This window comes from Cloeon dipterum, chromosome 2 (genome assembly GCF_949628265.1).
Source record: "Cloeon dipterum chromosome 2, ieCloDipt1.1, whole genome shotgun sequence".
Classification (NCBI taxonomy): Eukaryota; Metazoa; Arthropoda; class Insecta; order Ephemeroptera; family Baetidae; genus Cloeon; species Cloeon dipterum.
Genome location: NC_088787.1, coordinates 32,610,966 through 32,626,930, shown reverse-complemented (window position 1 = coordinate 32,626,930; position 15,965 = coordinate 32,610,966). Strand labels below are relative to the sequence as shown.

The window sequence follows — 15,965 nt, the reverse complement described above, 5'->3', positions numbered from 1 at the left end:
GAAGTGTCTATTTAATTTTGCTGCTTGCGTCACTCAATTTTATTTTAAAGACAAAACTCTCACTGTCAGGGAAACGGTCCTTTTCCAGAATGGAAAACCTCAATGATTGGACGCAGGTGTGAGATGGTCAAGCGCATTCCTGAGGGAAAAGAATAGCAGCAGAACGGAAGAGCAAATTAGTAATGAATGCTCTCGTGTGTGACGCAGACCATGGAGAACCTCCGATTTTTTGAGGGGAAGAGAATAAACACTTTTTGCGGTTTGTACTTTGTGGCAAGAGGCGAGAATACTTGAATTGATGCACAGCTAAAAGGTGTCGAGAGAGTATCAAGTTTCTGCGGTAGTTTGATTCAGAGGCATGAGAATAAGATACTATTCGTAATGAATGAACTTATGCTGTACTAATTGTCCTATAAAAGCATTGACTTTCATTTCGTTTAAAAATTTCCAGCTATCTAAGCCTTAAAAATACCAACTGACTAATAACTCTCGGTTTAATTCCATAACTCGCTATTATCATTTCCAGTTAATATTATTTTAGAAGATAATTAAAAAATGACTCAACTCTCATCACAAAATGCTAAACGGCTAATGGTTCCATATATCTTGTCATTTATGTCCACGCTGTAAAGAAATTGACTAAACGTACTATGCAAATAAAGATATAACCAACTTGTCGCGCTTGTTGAGTTGTTAAATCCGAAACCACGACACACTCGTCGTCCTCAGTAAAAAAACAACCGACTGGGATTTAAAAGAATTCATATCAAGTCGCCACTAGCACGAAAAGAACGATCAAATGGTTTAAATGTTGTAGCGCACATTGCATGCGGCTACTTTGTGTATATGTTCCGACTGGAATTGCGACGGCGGCTAAAACGTTTTGCTTGAAAGCGCGGTGTCTTTGAAGTAGGCTTCGCGCGCTTCTCTCTCGTGTCTCTATTAAAGCAGCGAGAATTAGCATTTTTCCGGGGCAGCAAGAAATCCGTCCTGGCGATGATGGCTCCAGTGATGGATTACGTGCGCTGCAGCCCTACCCTCTGATTCACTCGCACTGTGCAACCGGTCTGGAAACGAGATTATCGTGTTTTTTTGTTTATTGTCTTAAGGCATATACAACTTTGTTCCTTATTCTGCTGGAGATTTATATGAAATATACTCAATAGCACTGGTCGCAAAATCTGTAAAAATATTCGAGGATTTAATAGATTGAAGAGAGTTAACTATTTCAATACTTGAATTCTTACTAAATGTCAATTTAGCTAAAACATTGGCATTTTTTAAAGCATTTCTTCTGCAGTAAGTTGACAAAAACACGATATTAAAATTATTTTTGTCCACGATTTAAGTGTTTTATATATGGTTCCCGTGCTATTAGTCGTTGCTGTTCAAATCTATTTAATTGTATTTCAAATTGATCTCATTTAGACTTTAACGAAAATTTGATTGCAGGTCATATAGCGATTGCTAGCCTTGAGAATACTCGTAACTTGCAATTATATGTTAAAATGTTTTCAGCCAGCCGTCATTATACGGTGTAGACGTGTACACATCAGGCAACACACCTAAATTAAGTCATTTTCTGGTGATGCCAGCCGAAAAGATTGACCGGCTAATACGCCTGTGCGCGCGGAATCTGCACGTACGGATTTTTATGCGTTTTCCTGGAATGGCTGTTCCTCAAGTGCGGAGGAAAAAAGGACGCGTGAGCGGCCAAAGAAGTCCGTTGGCCCCGAACGTCCGCGTTGGCTTACATATTGTTCGGCGGCGTGCATGATAAATTGCGGCAAGCAATCGCGCCGAGAGCTTTTGCGCGGCCCATCAAGGTCAGTTTTGATTGTTAGGCAGAAGCGATCGCGCAGGCAAAAAGAGAGAGAGAGAACCGACCACGGAACGAACCACTCCTGCACAATTAGAAGAGCTCTGCCAGGCATGGAAGGGGTCAACAGCAGGTGCTCTTAAATTATCAAGAACTATGGATGCTGAGAAGATTGAGACATCAGCGTGACGGCTCGGAGGCGGAGCCTCGCGGTCCAGCTTGCTCTTCCACTCTCGCAGCGCGCCCGCTGAATTATAAAAACGATTTTTATGCCACAGGTTAGTATGGTTCTTGCGCGTTCGCAGGAATCTGGCTCAAAATTAACTCGCGGCATGAGAGGAAAATATTTGATCTTTTTATTTGTGGTGCAATAAAATATTATTTTTTTGCGCTCTATACATAACAATATAAAGATATCAATCACATTTTTCTTCGCAACCGGTTTGTCTCAAAGCACACAACTTAATGGTTCTGAGTATCGCTACCGCTCAATTGTGCTAATTGCCGAATCCAATGAGTTTAGAATTTGGGTATTGTCTGCACATGCTAATTTTGCCTTACACAGTGCTAAGGGAAAACCTGCAGCTTTCAGCGCTTGCTTTGTGCGATGATTGTTGGCAGCCAAACTCCAAAGGGCCACAGCTACACGCTCTGCCTTTGCCGGGTCACCTCTTTCGAGAATTTCCAGGAAGGTAGCTATGATGACGCCTGGAAATGAAAAAAAAATAATAAACACATGCCCAGGAATACGCAAGAATTTTTTATATTACTTGAGTTCAAAATCAAAACTCGATTAGCATTACAGAAGCACAAGTTTCGCAGAATTCCAGCACTCACAACTGCCAAATCAGAATTGCCTTTGGCAGACGCTGTGGCTGCCAAGAAATCTACAGCGTCTGGAATCTGTAAAAAAGTCATAAAAATGTCAGCAGCTGCGATTTGGCTTTCATTCTTGTCACACTCACCCTGGCAACAAAAAGCTGGCCTTCTGGATACCTTGACAGATTTTCTAGCAAATGCAGAATCCCAAGTTGGGTCTTAAGCTGCATTTGATTGATGACATTATTTTCGCTGAAGATTTTGGTCAGAATGGGTGCCTAACCATTAAATAAGGATTACACAAAAATCTGCGTGAATTCTGCTCTTTTACCTTCACAATAGCGGATCGGCAATCAGTGGCACTGCAGCAATGGCAAAGGATGGTGAGCAAGTTTTGAACAAGGTCCAAAGCTTTAGAAGATTTCAATTCTGAGCTCAACAATTTAAGTAGCTGGTGAATAATTGAATCGCTGACAGGATGGATCTTCATTGGAACATCAGTTAGCAGCTGCTTACGTAAAAGAAGAGCACTGCAAGCTGAGGAAAGGTTTAACCAGGGCGACAGACGAATGTTGTTGTTTATTTTACCCATTTCGCATTCTTTAGTGAATGTTATTAAGAATTTAACTGTCGCATTCATGAGTTTGCTGTTCATCAAACAAACAGGCCAGAGGACGTTGATTTCTTCAGCCAAAATAGTCTGACCTGCGCTTCTCTTCAATTTTACATCATTTGAGATGAATGATGTGAGCAATTCAAACGAATCGATTAATTCCTCAATCAGGGGGTGAATCTAAAAAGCCAAACATGCAATTTGCAGGCGAGAAATTTTGAAAAACCGCTAACCTTTTCCTCTCTAGTGGCAGAAAGGCGTTTCATATCCTGTTCTCTTGAGAGGCCATTGATGCAATGTTTGAGAGCAGTGATCACACTCTCCAAAAGGCCCATTTTATAAACGCAATGTTTCACAGCACTGCTAGTCGTCATCAGTCCAGCCAGAGCAGCCATTGAATGTTGATGCGTTTCATCCGTTGCTAACTGGATCATCAGACATTTGCATAGGTCCTCAGCAAGCACATTGTCCTGCCAGATAAAAATAATCAGTTTCGCATTAATTAGATTTGTTTAATTATTACATTGTCTAGATGACTGCATTGAACTTCCCCTTCTATAGTCAAGGCACGGATTACAAGCATGGCTGAGTCAACAGACTCTGGGTTTCGAAGAGCGGTAACAAGTGCAGGCCAGAATTGACCTTGTTGAAAAGCATCTTCGAACAACGTGTAATGCCCACCTTGCAGCAGTGCAATTATGAGCCACAATATTGAGTTTGACACCAGCTCAAAATCTTAAATCATAGCATTATTAATACATCGAAAAGTGTGTCAGTAAAAATTATCAGACCTGGATAGTTCAAAACTTTTATCAGTTGCGCGGCCAAAAACGGAAAGTCTAGAACAGAGGAGATGAAGCCACTCTTGTCATCTTCATCAGAGATTAAGCAGATGGCTATGAACTTTGCACAGTTATTAATAAGTGTATATACACCATGGGTCTGAGACTCTTGTCTTTCACTGACGCAACTTGACAGAACACTGAAAATGGAATTTTTTAGGTATCTTTCAGCATTTCAACAAATCAATTCATACCTTAGTGCTTTTTCAAAAAGCTTGTGAACTGTGATTTCTTTAAGAATCTTATCACAGGCAGTTGAGCTAACCAAGTTATACAATAGAGCATAATGCATTCCAAGAAAGTCAGGAGTAACAAGTTGCTTAATAAGCCCATTGGGAGACTCAGCTATAAGGTAAAATTACTCTCAGAGACATTTCTTATGCTTATTATGACTTACAAGATGGGGATGATACTAAAGTCAGTCTTGAAAAGTGGAATTGCGAGTCAAGATAGAGACCTTTGTGCAAGAAACTAATATGACTGAACCAGTCGCACTTCAGCAGAGAGAAGAAGGTGCAGCTTTCGTCCCCAGAATCATCCTATTTAGAGGCTTAGTATATGAAGAGGATTTAATAAAAAATTTCAATATATTTACCCGATTGCAATTGAGCAGACAGTTTATCAGTGTCACTGCTTCGCAACGAACGAGACAACTCTCTTTGAGATCTACAGCCAAGCTAAAAAAATTAATTTGTGGGGTTAGAGCTTATATAATGAAATAAATTAGTGTCATACCTGATAGCTGATTCAAACGATGCTGCAAAATCAAGCCAGAATTCCTTGAACCCATTTTGTTTGGCGAGACCAGTTAAAATTGAAAGACAGGTCACTTTTAGCTCAGACTTGTCCCCGTTCAGTATGTGAGTGATTATGTTCATGACATCGCAATTTTCACTGTAGACATAGAAGTGCTGGAAGAAGCTCTAAAAATGCACGTATTGTATTAAAAATTATCATGTTCAGAGATTTTACAACTACCTGCATGTTGTTCGTTTGGATTGCCAACAAACAGTCAAGAGCTAGTTCTATCAAGTTGATGCCAACAAAAGTCATGTCTTGGTTGTAGGAGTGCACTGTATCGACCAAAGGCACAATCAGGTCAGCCATCAAACGAGAACTGATTTCCACGTTTTGAAGACTTGTCAACTCCCGAAAGCAAGTGAGAATGATTCTAAGAGATCCTGTTCAAAATGGTTAAACAAGTTGATGGATTTCAAGGTTAAAAATTACCTTCTCCTTTCCCTGGATAATTGTGTACCAGAGAGTTGCACAAGAACTTCATGGTGGTGGACAAATCATTCTCTCTCATCAAAGGCAAAGACGCTTGGAGCAATGGCACAAATGTTTGAACGCACCAAGCTTGCCGATGGTCCAATTTTGAAATGAGCTCTGAATAATCAAAGGTTTCATGGTTAAAATTCAGACTGAGCAAAAAATTACAAACCTTTAGGTGATATCCAATGGTAAATCTTGTATCGGACCAAAATTTTGGATATTGCATTCAAAAGGTCTGAGTCTTCCTGGGTGCTAGGAGGTCGCATCAAGAACCTGCTAAAAGTTTCCTCCCAAGCAAGAGTTTTTACGTCGTCTTGTTCGACGCACTGGATGTAGCTGATGATGATCGGTAAGACTGAGAGCACCTGGTTGTGACCCAAAGCTGACGATACAGAGTTTAATGCCCTTGTGAGCATAGTTTTAGGGTCAAACTGGACTAAATAATTGTATTCATCTTTAGTCAGCAACGTTCCATTGGACTCCTAGAACAAGATTTACATTTAACAGTGAAAGAACAAAGAAAACGTGATTACATTCTTGAAAATGTCCAGGCTTAATGACCCGTATCGCTCTATAGCTGCATGGCATCGGAGAAGGAGACTCAGGTTTTCAGCTGTCGAGTAGTCTTCAACCATGGCTTTCAAGCGTAACCATTCATTCTTTGGAGTGTAGCTACTGACTTTGCTGTATGATTGAGCATTGAAAGGAATGCAAAGGTTGCACAGAATTGCATGCGGCAGGACCAAGCAGTCTTCTCCAGAAGACATTGTTTTCTTTAGTACGAAGCTTGAGCAGATGACTAAAGCCAGCAGAGCGGAGTGGTGTAATTTAAAATCACTGTCAAAACTGGAGTACAAAAACATAGCTGTCGAAAAAGAAATTAGTGATTTGATTTGTTTCGCATAAAAATTGAATACCTCTTATTAGGTTTGTAACAAAGGTTTCATCCTGAGACAGTTCTTGGACAAGAGAAATGTTTTTGGCCAACACTTGAAGCAATATTGTTATAATTGGAATCGTGCATTTTGAGAGAACATCCGTTTTGGACTGGACCTGAAAGCAAAAATTATATTTGTTATAAAATATAAGTTTTTACCTATGATTATGTATCAAGTTATTGTTTACACTAATTGAACGGCAAAAAGCTAGCCAGTAAGCTAGGCAATGCAATATCAATTCATTTTTTTTTTTGCAAAAATTACATTACTACAGTTATAAATTATATTTTCACATGCATGTTAGCGACAAAGTGATTTGGTAACATCACTGTCACATGGTTAAGGGGTGCCAAAAGGAACAAATTATGAAACCTACCAAGGCTTGGTCAAGCAGGTTCACACAAATTCCAATTCCATCGCACTGCACAAATGGAGTGATAAGGTTGGGCTCCTTTATCATCACAGCCAGCTGGCAAAGCGCAGAATACTTAATAGTTGGCTCCGAATCCCCTGGTCCAAGCAAGCTCACTATTTGTCTCATGCTTGACTCCTGTAATATGAAATTTTAACAGGTAACTCTAGTTTAAACATAAATTTTACGTTGTAAAATATTCCAGGGGCAGAGTAGCTGAGCTCAATTGGGTCTGTCACAACACAAAGTGATGCCATGTTATGGTTGGTGATTTGAATGGTTGAAGTTTGAGGCCACATTAAATAGCTTCTCTCATCTTGCTTCAACAGCAGCAGCAATCTGTTTGTAGCCTCTGATCTGATTTCTTCAATTTTACTGAACATCAGACACGAGTTGCCTTTTATGAGCTGAAATTCCACTTTGTAGAAATCTTCAATTAAATGCCTTCATATAGATTACCTCAAGCTTTGACAAGTTTCTGTTTTCGAGCTCATAATAGTTGAGAATGACATCTTGCATGCTCCTCCTTCCTTCCACCTTAGCAATGAGGATAGGCGCAAGAAAATTCAACACACTGGCAATCTGGCTCCATAGAGTAGGGGAAACAAGAAGCCTACACCTGATCAGGGAAACAATAATATCTTCTGAGCAGCAATTTATTTTGAGATTTGAGTGCTCCAAGCCAAAGGAGATGATCTCTTGAAGCACGTTGGTGTCACAGAGGAAAATAATATTTTCAGGGCAATATAGGGTTGGGTTGATAGCCTGGTCACTGCCAATGCTGCCTTCAACAATTTTGAGCACTTTCTGGTAAACAGCAAGTTGTATTTCCTCCACTGGGTGAGCGAGCAAGGTGAGTATTGTGTTTGACATGCTTTTGGTCTTCCCCCTTGCAATTCCTTCAACTGCAGCAGCACCAACTTTAGGGTCTGGTATGAAATCAAGACTCAATACTGCCTGCTCCAAGTGGTCCTCTGAAATACTGAATACTTTTCAATTTAAAAATATTTTTTATGTAATAGGCAGATTACCTGTCTTTCTTTAATGAGAGCAGTTTGTAGGCTGAGGAAATGGATTGTGCCATTTCAGTGACACAGCTCAGAAGTTCTGAAAACCTTTTGTCATTTCTCGAGTTGCTCAGATGTGATACAAAGAACTGCGACAGCTTTGGATTGAAGAGCCAAATTCCAGCATGGATTATAGAGCTTTGAACCACTTCTGTCAAAACTTGAGACCTCTTCAAAGTATCAGATTTTTCCTCCGCATACTTTTTTATCAATTGTAAAATCTAGAAATAAAAATTATATACACATCAACAGCTTTCCAAATGATTTCCATACCTTTATGAATGCAAAAGCAGGTGGTTTGCTGTTCAAAATGTCTGCAAGGAGGACTGACATCCTCCCAATCTCGGCAGCACAGCTAGAAGGGAAGAACTCAAAATGCATCGCCAGACCAGTCTTTAACAAACACAGAGCCTCATTCAAAATAGAAAACTGCTCTGTGTTTCTAATGCAAGTGCCGCTGACAGTTATGGCAGCCCAGATAAACTCCAGGATGGTCCACGAGTGCTTTGATGTACTGACATCCAGCACCTGCAAAAACATAGGGATGGTTTAAAATATTAAATCCATGAAATTAGAAACTTAACCTTCTCTGAGATGATAACGTATTTTGGGTCTTGGTACTTGAAAATCTGCACTGTTAGGGACTCGGCTAGTCTCCTGAGACACTCCAAAGCACTGACAACTACATCAGGGTGTCTCCCCAGAGCGATATTCTGCTCGCAAGCATTGATAAAGCACTGTCAAAAGAGACAACACACATTATTTCGGTCACAACATTTGATCTAAATTAATGAAACTTACCTCCACTATAGCCGGCTCTAACAAAAAGGTTTGGGCAGGAAAGTTCCTGAGGAAATCGCCTTTGAAAACGGAGCAGCAGTCAATGATGATATCTGAACTTCCAGCTTTAAAGACGGTCACTAAAGTGCTCAAGCGTCGAATGTCTATTTCGCTCAACAGAACAATAGGCAAGAGCGGTGAGTCTTGTGGCAGCTCAGCTAATGAGGAGCGAATCACGTCATTCCTAGTGATATTAAAGTTTAGAATTTTATGAAAATTATTTCAAGGAATTAACCTGGAGCAGTTGCCTAAATTAACAACTGAATTGTCCAGTTCATCATCAATGTTCCCAACAATACTTTGCGGCAAATCGATCGAACCACTGTCCGACGCGGAAAGCTCTTTTTCCCTGAGATTCTCTTCGTCCATGTCCGTCATTTCTATAACAAGATTTAAGATTATTAAATTAAAAATTTCTTTTAATTTAAATCATAGTTTCATTACTGCTTCAAATAATATTTTAAAGAAAAAACAGCACTTGCAGAGTTCTGAATTGGCATATTAATAAATAGGGAAAATAAACAAATTAACGTAGGTTGTACCAACACTTTAAAGCAAACTACTTGTCCTACATTGGTCATAAAACATAAATTTTTGATCACTTTGCGATTTTTAAAAGATGATAATTTCAGAAATAAATAAAGGCAAAAAGCACTAATATTAAGAGAGGGGAAATTGAAGAACGCATGGAATTCAGGGACATAAAATATTCTGAATAATTTTAATTAGCGCAATGCATATATCCATAAATTTAAAACCGCCAGTTTCATCAGAGACTTTGTCCGCAGCTCATTTGCAATGAGCCTTGCGACGCAACTGTAATTTCTTACACAACTCTCGCTTTTCTGCTCATTAATGAATGCATTCAGCAATAAATAGCATTCGGTGAGCGCAGAGGGGAAGCAAGTTGTGATAATTGTCTGTGGTGGGTGCGGACCGACCTGCACCCACTACACACAGTAGCATCCTAGCACCTTATTATGCCTCATTAGGCCAACCACACTATTTTACCACATAATGAAAGGAAGGGGAATTCGAGAGCCAGAGTTTTTGTGTCCACTGCTTCGAGTGCGACTGGGTGTCTGTGATCGACTGCTGAGAGGACGAGAAGCATAATATAGTTCAGGAATAATTGACGACTGCAATGCTGACCCTTGGGTTTGGCGTCTTTTGTCTCCTCGCCCCTGTGATAGTAGTGAAAGCTGCCTTTCTTGACGAGTGTCCTGATTTAAGTCCACAGAAGGGAATCGATTTAGACCAGGTTTGTGATTTTTTAAATTAGCATCGAAGAGCATAATTTGTTTACTACACATAAACCTGCATTTTAATTGTATACTCTCATATTGCAGTTTTTGACAGAGAAATAACTATAAATAGAGTATGTGAGCCCTCACACTGACTATAGCCGCATCCAAACTTGTTCCACCGCATTATTTCCATAAATATTTCACAATTTCAATTACGAGTGCATTAATATCTCTCTAGCAATTATTGCATTAAAGAAAGAAATCGCCCTAAATGATGTAATTTACAAATTCATCAGAAACAACGAGCACCAGCTAATAGTAAGCCGCTAAATCGCCTTAGCAGAGCGAATTTTCGCTCATTCAAACAAATATTATGCAAATAAATTCAATTCACGGCATCAGATTAAACGATTCCTGAATCGACGGGGCGGAAAACACGTCGCGCAGAGAATTATGCAATCAGTGCGCGCCAAACGACAAACAGGTTGTCTAAATACCGATTGTGCAGGCGCGCACCAAGATAAGCAAATTGGACGCGCATGATTTATGGTCTGCAAGTCACTGTGGGCGGCTCGGCCGTTTTCCATTCACGTCTGCATTACTGAATGAGTTTCTACCAGACAAAATTTCCGAAAAGTGCACTAATTTGATGCCTCTAACGATCATCAGCTTCAAGGAACCTGGTACGTGATTCAGGCCGCAATCCACCGTTACAACTGCACCTTGGCGGACGGCGGCGATCTCGGCTGCTCAGTTTTCTTCATTGAACGAACGGATGAAAACAAAGTTTGACTGATATTGGCATTGATTTTAAAACAACAATAAATCGATTTTCACGGATTACAGCTCTTTTTAACTTGGAGACAAGAACCACCACACAAGGAATTACAGTTTGATGTCACTGTGCAAGAATCACCTGGATATTGGCACGCTGTGAATCTTGAAAACCATAATGGTAAGTATATAAAGGCATGAAACGTGTTTGACTTAAAAAATAAATAAACAGTGCGGGAACATTTAAATTTAATGAAAGGCGCTAATCTGCTCGAACATTAATTCAGGATGGTCAGTTAATAGTTAATTCATTTCCGCGCAGAGTAGATCCATTAATAATCAATTCAAATTAGGAAAAATTAACCTCCGTTTGTCTTTCTTTCTTTTTCTTCAAACTATTGTTAGATGCGCACATCAAATTACGAAGGTTACTTAAACGCAATTTTCAGTAAATGCTGAGATTGGTTTGAAATTATAATAATTTTGAAGCAGATTAAAAAAAGATTATTTCTTCAACTTCAATCGTGAATTGGCGCTTCATTAAAATTTTATTTTACTGAAAAGAAGGAGACGACATTTTGAGCAGATAAAAACGAAAACAATGAGGCAAAATCAATTTGTATGTGTTTCTAAATTTGTTCAAACCGCAATGATTATAATTCAAGGCTTTTTAAATAAACTCTCCGGCGTCAAAAATTGAACCTATGAGTCATGCAGACATGCAAATGCTAGTGCCTCACTCAAGAGTTTGAAATTACGCATTAGAAACTTGCAATGGATTTTAATCAGCTTCATCAGCCAACACCTGTATATATGGCGTTGTTGCATGCGAGTGGGTGGAATTATAAATAATGTCCAATTGCAGGTACAAAACCTGACGTTATACAAGTGATGAAGGCAGTTGGTGACCACCTCGTTCTCTCGTTCTGTGACCGGGCCCAAAACCTTTTCACTGCCATTCTTGGACGCAAAAATCACATAAAGTAAATTTATTTTTTGTGCTTGATCTTTACAAAAACTTCGTTCGTTATCTCATCCATCTTACTTGCCACAATATTATTAGAGAAACATCTAGACATCTAAAAATCCATCAAATTCAACAACTATTTTTTATTTTATAAATAAAAACAATTTATTAATTATTGCTATAAAAAAAATTAAAAATATAAATAATCTATTTTCCAGGAAGAAGCAAATTCAAGGGATTAACCTGATGCTGCAGAGAAGAGGTCTGAACATCGTTAGCGCCAAAATCATGAGTCACTCTTTCTGCCACAGGCATAAATTGTGGAGGCAGGGCTCGCAAGGTCACAGGTCAAGTGCCACTTACGGCGCACTTCCCTCCGCGGTGTTCTTCTTGTTTGCGCTTATCGCCAACCAAGTCACATAAAAACGAGCGAATAAATTCCTCGTGGTTCGGCCGTTTGTGCAGTGAGCGTCGAGTTGTACAAATATACATTGTGTATAATATATATTATAAGCTATATAGCTCAATTTTTCAAGAGCAACCCTATCTTGTGCCTGTTCTTTAATTTCATCATTGCCTTCTATTGACTCACTCCAGAACGAAAGACGGATAATCGTGCAAATTGCTCCTTGCGTCACTTCCTCAATTCTAAGACGACCGTGTTTGGTATTCTAACCAGACTTAAACCTTTGAACTTTCCGGTTATTTTTCAATTTCATTTCAGTAGTTATAGTGGCTTGGTAAGTACATAGATTTAAATAGAGTTATTTTTAATGAGTTATAATAAGAGCCAAACGCATAATGCTGACTGAACTAACTAAACTAAAAACTGTTTAAAAAAATTCCTGAACATTGTGTCAGACACTATAATAACGACGTAGCTTACGCGTTATCAGCAAGTCTATGAAACCTTTGTGGCTGTATATCATTGGCAATTAAATGATAATAAAAAGAAAGACCTTGAATATTATTGTTGTAAAATGCAAATTGACATTTTTTGGTTCAAAAGTTTTAGATGTTTGGCATAATGGTAGACAAAGTTTATTGCAGCCTGGGAAAATTTGCCAAATCTACTCCGATTCCTCTTCGGTTGAACAAATAAATAATATAACACTATTTAAGATGAATGATTTCTGGTTTTCATTGTGCTTACCAAACATTGCTAAAATAATGTGCACTTTTAACCTCAAATTTTGGTGTGTGCGAATGTTATAAAAATGGATAAATGGAAATTTTTGCTGCTTTTTAACTCAATAAAATTATGTCACAATTTTGCCGCATTTAAGTGTTTTTTTTAATAATATATCTTGAAATTAGGCGAACATAAATGGTCTTATAATTATGCTGTGTCGCCTTTTCCCGATTTCGCCTTTCTATCCTGCACAGTCGTAATTAATTACATATTTAATTTTTTAAGATTTATAGATATCATTAACTAATTCACGTAATTAAATAAGCGTTTCATTGTCTGTACACCTCGCACAATATAATAAAATGTAATGTTGCGCTTATCCCAAATCCCAAACACAGACACAAACATCATCACATAACCTAAAGAGAGTCTTTACATTACTTACATAATTATGGTACGTACATAGATCTGCTTTGGAAACCCGGGATATAGAGCACGACATCGAAGTATTAGCTAAATTTGGAAAAAATCAACTATGCTTGACAGTTTGTCAGGTGTTCATCGAACGAATGCCGATGCCGGTCTGCCGTCTGCCGCTGCCCGCTGCCGGTGCCGGCAAGCAGAAAGCGAACGTAAACAAAGTTTAAATTCAGGCGCCAAACTGTTGATCATGGCTCGACTCAAAACATATGGTTGGACGTCAACAAACATTCAAATGAGGATCAGCGATCAGCAGGGATGGGGGAAAAAGGGCACAGGCTAGATGCCGCCAGCCGGAGACAGATAGCTGCATGGTAACTGGCAAAAGAGATTTAATATTAATATAAAAATATACCGACCTCAACTGGACGACTGACTGTTTGATTTGTTGTGGTGAGTGATGAGTGATTTAATACGTATCACAATCTATTGTATTATAACATTTTGGCGAACATGGCTAAAATTTTATTTGTGTCATTCCCTTCTGTTGATTTATCTTAATCAACCAAACAAAAGATAAGATAGCAAACAACTACATATAACACTGAGATTTTTATATTTTAGCTTTTGTGGCAAACTGACCCTCTTCCATTTATACTCAAGTATTGCATTTGTATGCATTAAACTGGGTTCATCCCTTTTCAGGAATAATGGCATTGAAAGGTATAAAGGTTCTGGAACTAGCAGGACTGGCACCTGCTCCTCTGTGCGGAGCAATTTTAGCAGACTTTGGTGCAAATGTCATTCGAGTTGACAAGGTAACTCATCTATTATTCATACTTTTGTTAGATTGCAGAATTAAGTCTCAAATTTTAAGTGGAAAATATTAGATTAAAATAATATGTATAGATAATTTACTATCCATGGATAGCATTTTTTTCTGTTTTTTAAAAAAAATGCAAATTAGAATCGACGTGTTATTTATTGACTTCCTATATATTTAATTTGATCTTTGAATTTTTAATATTCAAATAACATTACAGCACAACCAGGCTATGAGCCTAGATGCTATGTCCCATGGCAAGAGATCCATTTCACTCAACTTGAAAAGTCCAACTGGTGTAAAAATCCTTCGACAAATGAGCAAGCAGTCCGATGTCATAATTGAACCGTTTCGGAAAGGAGTGATGGAAAAGTTGGGACTTGGTCCTGAGGTGCTCATGAAGGACAACAAAAGGTTGATTTACGCTCGACTGACCGGATATGGGCAGACTGGGCCTCTGGCATTGAAGGCAGGACATGACATAAATTACGCAGCAATATCTGGTAATAAGATAGTGCTGAATCATCTTTGTGAAATAATTATATTTTAAATTATTTATTACTTTTCATCTGTTACAGGCGTCCTCTCTATGCTTGGCCGGGATAACTCTCCACCCACACCACCTGTCAACGTTTTAGCCGATTTTGCTGGCGGTGGATTGATGTGTGCCTTTGGGATTGTGATGGCACTCTTAGAGCGAAGTAAGTCAGGAAGAGGCCAAGTGATTGATTCCAGCATGGTCGAGGGGGCTGCTTATGTCAGTAGCTGGCTCTTCCGCTCTCAGTGGTTGCCGATTTGGGGGAAAGGCAGAGGCCAAAACTCGTAATAAAATTTTTTGATTTGAATATCACGATTATCATGATTGAATTAACAGCTTGGACACAGGAGCTCATTACTACGACACTTACGAGACGAAAGATGGGGGCTACATGGCTGTAGGGTCTCTCGAGCCACAGTTCTATGATCAACTGTTGCTTGGACTGGGGTTGACTGAGGAGGAGGCTCCACAGAATGTTTCTGACGCAAAGTCTGAAGAAATGCGGCAGTTGCTCAGGGTCAAATTCTTGAGTAAAACCAGAGCAGAGTGGACTGAAATTTTTGACCAACTCGACGCTTGTGTAACACCTGTGCTTGATATGTCTGAAGCAGCAGACTATTCACACAACAAAGCGAGAGGCAGCTTTGTGATTGGTATTTTAATTGTTTGAAGCGAAATTTTTGTCATTAATTATTAAATCTGCAGACAAATATGGTTTGCCTGTTCCAAACCCTGCTCCAATTCTGAGCTTGACGCCTGGGGTGAGTCAAGCTGCCAGCAAGCTAAGACCGGAAATTGGCCAACACACTCAAGATGTTTTGTTAGAATATGGATTTTCTGGAGAGGAAATCAAAGGGTTTGTTGATGAAGGTGTAGCCAGAATTTGTGATAGTGAAAACCATCCTTCAAAATTGTAAAGACTGATCAAGAATTATTATTGGGACCTTTTTACAGTGTTTGCCATATTTTTGTATGATTGAGGGACGTGTTTATAAAATAGTTCTGTTGAAATTATAGTTTTGTTATTTGTTATGTATCCAAAAATATTTGTAGCGTGATGAATAAACGAAATAAACACAACTGGGAATGTTAGTTTCAATTTTTCTGTTTACATTGTAGAGTCATTTGAATGAAACGGAGTATTTATGTACTTATTTATGTTAGGTCCGGTGTAAACAGCCCAAGCCATTAGATTTAAAGTATTTAATTCATCAGTATGATCTCGGTAACAATTAAGCTGAATTAATTTACAAAAACGGTGTACTGCCATCTGTAATGTTTAAAATTCGCTATCATTTCCTTTGAACTGCGGTAAACAACCTTGAGAAATTTATAAAATCATGGTCTATTTTAGGTTGAGATTTTAAACTATCAATATATTTTCCTTTTTTTCTCAATGCTGTGCTGGTTGCCGCGCTGCGCCTTTTGGCTACGCCTCT

At 38.9% G+C, this 15,965-nt stretch overlaps 3 protein-coding genes across 4 annotated transcripts; 2 read left to right on the top strand and 1 right to left on the bottom strand.

The window, feature by feature from the left end:
- Nucleotides 1–2,152: 2,152 nt before the first annotated feature.
- Nucleotides 2,153–13,351, bottom strand: LOC135935730 (uncharacterized). Of its 2 annotated transcripts, none has more exons than XM_065478276.1 (26): nt 13,191–13,351; nt 8,861–9,005; nt 8,587–8,809; nt 8,370–8,522; nt 8,059–8,313; nt 7,750–8,006; nt 7,178–7,700; nt 6,907–7,125; nt 6,683–6,856; nt 6,286–6,421; nt 5,902–6,233; nt 5,538–5,850; nt 5,324–5,482; nt 5,072–5,274; nt 4,829–5,016; nt 4,689–4,770; nt 4,491–4,632; nt 4,288–4,438; nt 4,043–4,233; nt 3,775–3,986; nt 3,485–3,721; nt 3,227–3,431; nt 2,970–3,175; nt 2,785–2,916; nt 2,590–2,722; nt 2,153–2,527 (listed from the first exon to the last, which is right to left on the bottom strand). In XM_065478276.1, exons 2-26 carry the CDS (start codon nt 9,001–9,003, stop codon nt 2,301–2,303), a joined length of 5,196 nt encoding a protein of 1,731 aa, XP_065334348.1. In that variant the 5' UTR covers nt 9,004–9,005; nt 13,191–13,351; the 3' UTR covers nt 2,153–2,300. The 2 variants fall into 2 exon arrangements, with proteins under 2 accessions (XP_065334348.1, XP_065334349.1); XM_065478277.1 differs by having other exon boundaries at nt 13,208–13,341.
- On the top strand, nt 9,612–12,578 carry LOC135937031 (uncharacterized). The gene is made up of 5 exons (XM_065480095.1): nt 9,612–9,886; nt 10,542–10,658; nt 10,719–10,827; nt 11,512–11,629; nt 11,832–12,578. Exons 1-5 carry the CDS (start codon nt 9,770–9,772, stop codon nt 12,034–12,036), a joined length of 666 nt encoding a protein of 221 aa, XP_065336167.1. The 5' UTR covers nt 9,612–9,769; the 3' UTR covers nt 12,037–12,578.
- A 110-nt stretch (nt 13,352–13,461) lies between the features above and the next one.
- On the top strand, nt 13,462–15,606 carry Amacr (Alpha-methylacyl-CoA racemase). Its single transcript, XM_065478278.1, has 6 exons — nt 13,462–13,618; nt 13,871–13,983; nt 14,209–14,491; nt 14,567–14,810; nt 14,863–15,179; nt 15,232–15,606. Exons 2-6 carry the CDS (start codon nt 13,876–13,878, stop codon nt 15,441–15,443), a joined length of 1,164 nt encoding a protein of 387 aa, XP_065334350.1. The 5' UTR covers nt 13,462–13,618; nt 13,871–13,875; the 3' UTR covers nt 15,444–15,606.
- The last annotated feature ends 359 nt before the right edge of the window (nt 15,607–15,965 follow it).

What these genes read in the sequence shown, in the direction of transcription:
- LOC135935730 (XM_065478276.1), bottom strand. Translation starts at nt 9,003, where the DNA reads ATGACGGACATGGACGAAGAGAATCTCAGGGAAAAAGAGCTTTCCGCG. An exon ending in TTATCCAGGGAAAGGAGAAG is followed by an intron (nt 5,275 to 5,323) that starts GTAATTTTTAAC and finishes CATTTTGAACAG; the next exon opens with GATCTCTTAGAATCATTCTC. An exon ending in CTTTTTGAAAAAGCACTAAG is followed by an intron (nt 4,234 to 4,287) that starts GTATGAATTGAT and finishes TTCCATTTTCAG; the next exon opens with TGTTCTGTCAAGTTGCGTCA.
- Amacr (XM_065478278.1), top strand. Translation starts at nt 13,876, where the DNA reads ATGGCATTGAAAGGTATAAAGGTTCTGGAACTAGCAGGACTGGCACCT. An exon ending in AAATTACGCAGCAATATCTG is followed by an intron (nt 14,492 to 14,566) that starts GTAATAAGATAG and finishes CATCTGTTACAG; the next exon opens with GCGTCCTCTCTATGCTTGGC. An exon ending in AAAGGCAGAGGCCAAAACTC is followed by an intron (nt 14,811 to 14,862) that starts GTAATAAAATTT and finishes TTGAATTAACAG; the next exon opens with CTTGGACACAGGAGCTCATT.
- LOC135937031 (XM_065480095.1), top strand. Translation starts at nt 9,770, where the DNA reads ATGCTGACCCTTGGGTTTGGCGTCTTTTGTCTCCTCGCCCCTGTGATA. An exon ending in AGGGAATCGATTTAGACCAG is followed by an intron (nt 9,887 to 10,541) that starts GTTTGTGATTTT and finishes AACGATCATCAG; the next exon opens with CTTCAAGGAACCTGGTACGT. An exon ending in AACGAACGGATGAAAACAAA is followed by an intron (nt 10,659 to 10,718) that starts GTTTGACTGATA and finishes CACGGATTACAG; the next exon opens with CTCTTTTTAACTTGGAGACA.